Source organism: Mandrillus leucophaeus, unplaced genomic scaffold (assembly GCF_000951045.1).
Source record: "Mandrillus leucophaeus isolate KB7577 unplaced genomic scaffold, Mleu.le_1.0 Scaffold10, whole genome shotgun sequence".
Classification (NCBI taxonomy): Eukaryota; Metazoa; Chordata; class Mammalia; order Primates; family Cercopithecidae; genus Mandrillus; species Mandrillus leucophaeus.
In genome coordinates, this window is record NW_012098098.1 from 6,289,966 (window position 1) to 6,291,296 (window position 1,331).

General features: G+C 61.7%; 1 protein-coding gene across 1 annotated transcript in view; it reads right to left on the minus strand.

Annotated features, from left to right (window-relative positions):
- The window catches only part of GALNS (galactosamine (N-acetyl)-6-sulfatase), a 53,395-nt gene that overhangs the window by 33,783 nt on the left and 18,281 nt on the right, over positions 1-1,331 (minus strand). Inside the window, exon 8 of the mRNA XM_011971885.1 lies at positions 1,201-1,209. Coding sequence (XP_011827275.1) covers positions 1,201-1,209 — 9 coding nt within the window. The remainder of the gene's footprint in view (positions 1-1,200; positions 1,210-1,331) is intronic.

Here is a 1,331-nt window from a genome sequence, read left to right on the forward strand (position 1 = left end):
GCTCCTTCCTTCCACTTTTCCTGAACTCCCAGTAAAGTTTCACAGCTTGTGTCTCGAACCCAAGTGCTTCTCCTCTGGGTTTCCCAGGGCAGAAAATACCTCCTGCCAGGTAATTACTGGGTCTCTCCACACTGAGGCACTCAGTCTTGTCTCCCAGTTCAGGGCAACGGTCCCGGGATGACGGCTGGGCGGGGCGTTGTGTGCCGTGCAGGAGCCCTGGGGCCTGCCAGCTGCACCCACATTCCCAGGGCCCTGGCAGAGGCGGGTATTGGAGTGATGACAAGAGAACATGGCAGTGTGGCCACACTGGTGACCTCCACCAACTGCTCTCCTGGGACCAGGGTTCACCTGCTCGGAATGGCCATCACCAGGCATCACACCCCAGGCCCGTGGGAACCCTCCAGACCCCGCCCTGCACTCCCCTTCTGACAACCCCCTACAGACCCACAGGCGCCTTCCCTCTGGGGGCACCTAATCTCTTGTCCGCCAGTCCACAGCAGTCCTGCAGGCCACACCTCTTCGCCCACTCGCCCCAGTCCCCAGGCCAGCTGTCCGGGTTTCCTTGCACGGCCTCTTTTGTCCTGGAAGGAATCCAGCTTGCGGCTGCTCTTCAGAACGGACTGCAGGAGAGGTGGTATAAGGTAGTTTCTAGGCACGGCCGTGGGCGGGTCTCACATCAGTTGCGTGTCATCTGAGGAAAATCTTCTGCAGCTACGGCTTTGAAAGCAGCATCCCCGAAGCAGATTTCTGAGCCGCATGTGGGGCTGGCCCTGGTGGAGGGGGCGGGAAGGCCCCAGCCTGAGTGCTCACGGGCGACTCTGCACCCAGCACACAGGTCTCAGGCCACTGTGGATTCACTCGGTCACTGGCTGGGGGAGGGTCAGAAGGGGCCCTGAAGAAAGGCCAGGCTGGAAGGTGGAGGCTGGATGGAACCCAGCCAGCAACAGAGCCTGGACACTGCGTAAGCCCGTCTGTCTGGACCTTGGTTTCCCTGTTGGTGAGCGAGGAGGCTGGCATAGCTGTAGCTGAGGCTCTGGCTGGTTCTGTAGTGGCTGCCTCCCTGGACATGGCCTCTGCACCCAGAACCTCCTGAGCTGCCTCTTCCATCTCCTCTCTCAGGTAAGCACACATGGACCTCTCTGCGACCTCAGAGCTCCTTTGGCTGCCAACTCCGGGCTGTTTCCTTCCAGTCTTCAGCACTTGGGCCCACTGCCAGAGCACCCCATCATCCCTGAACACCCCGGGCATGTCACCGCCCAGCCACAGGGGTCCTCGTGCGTCCACGTCCGCAGGCCACCGCCCAGCCACAGGGGCCCTCGTGCGTCCACGTC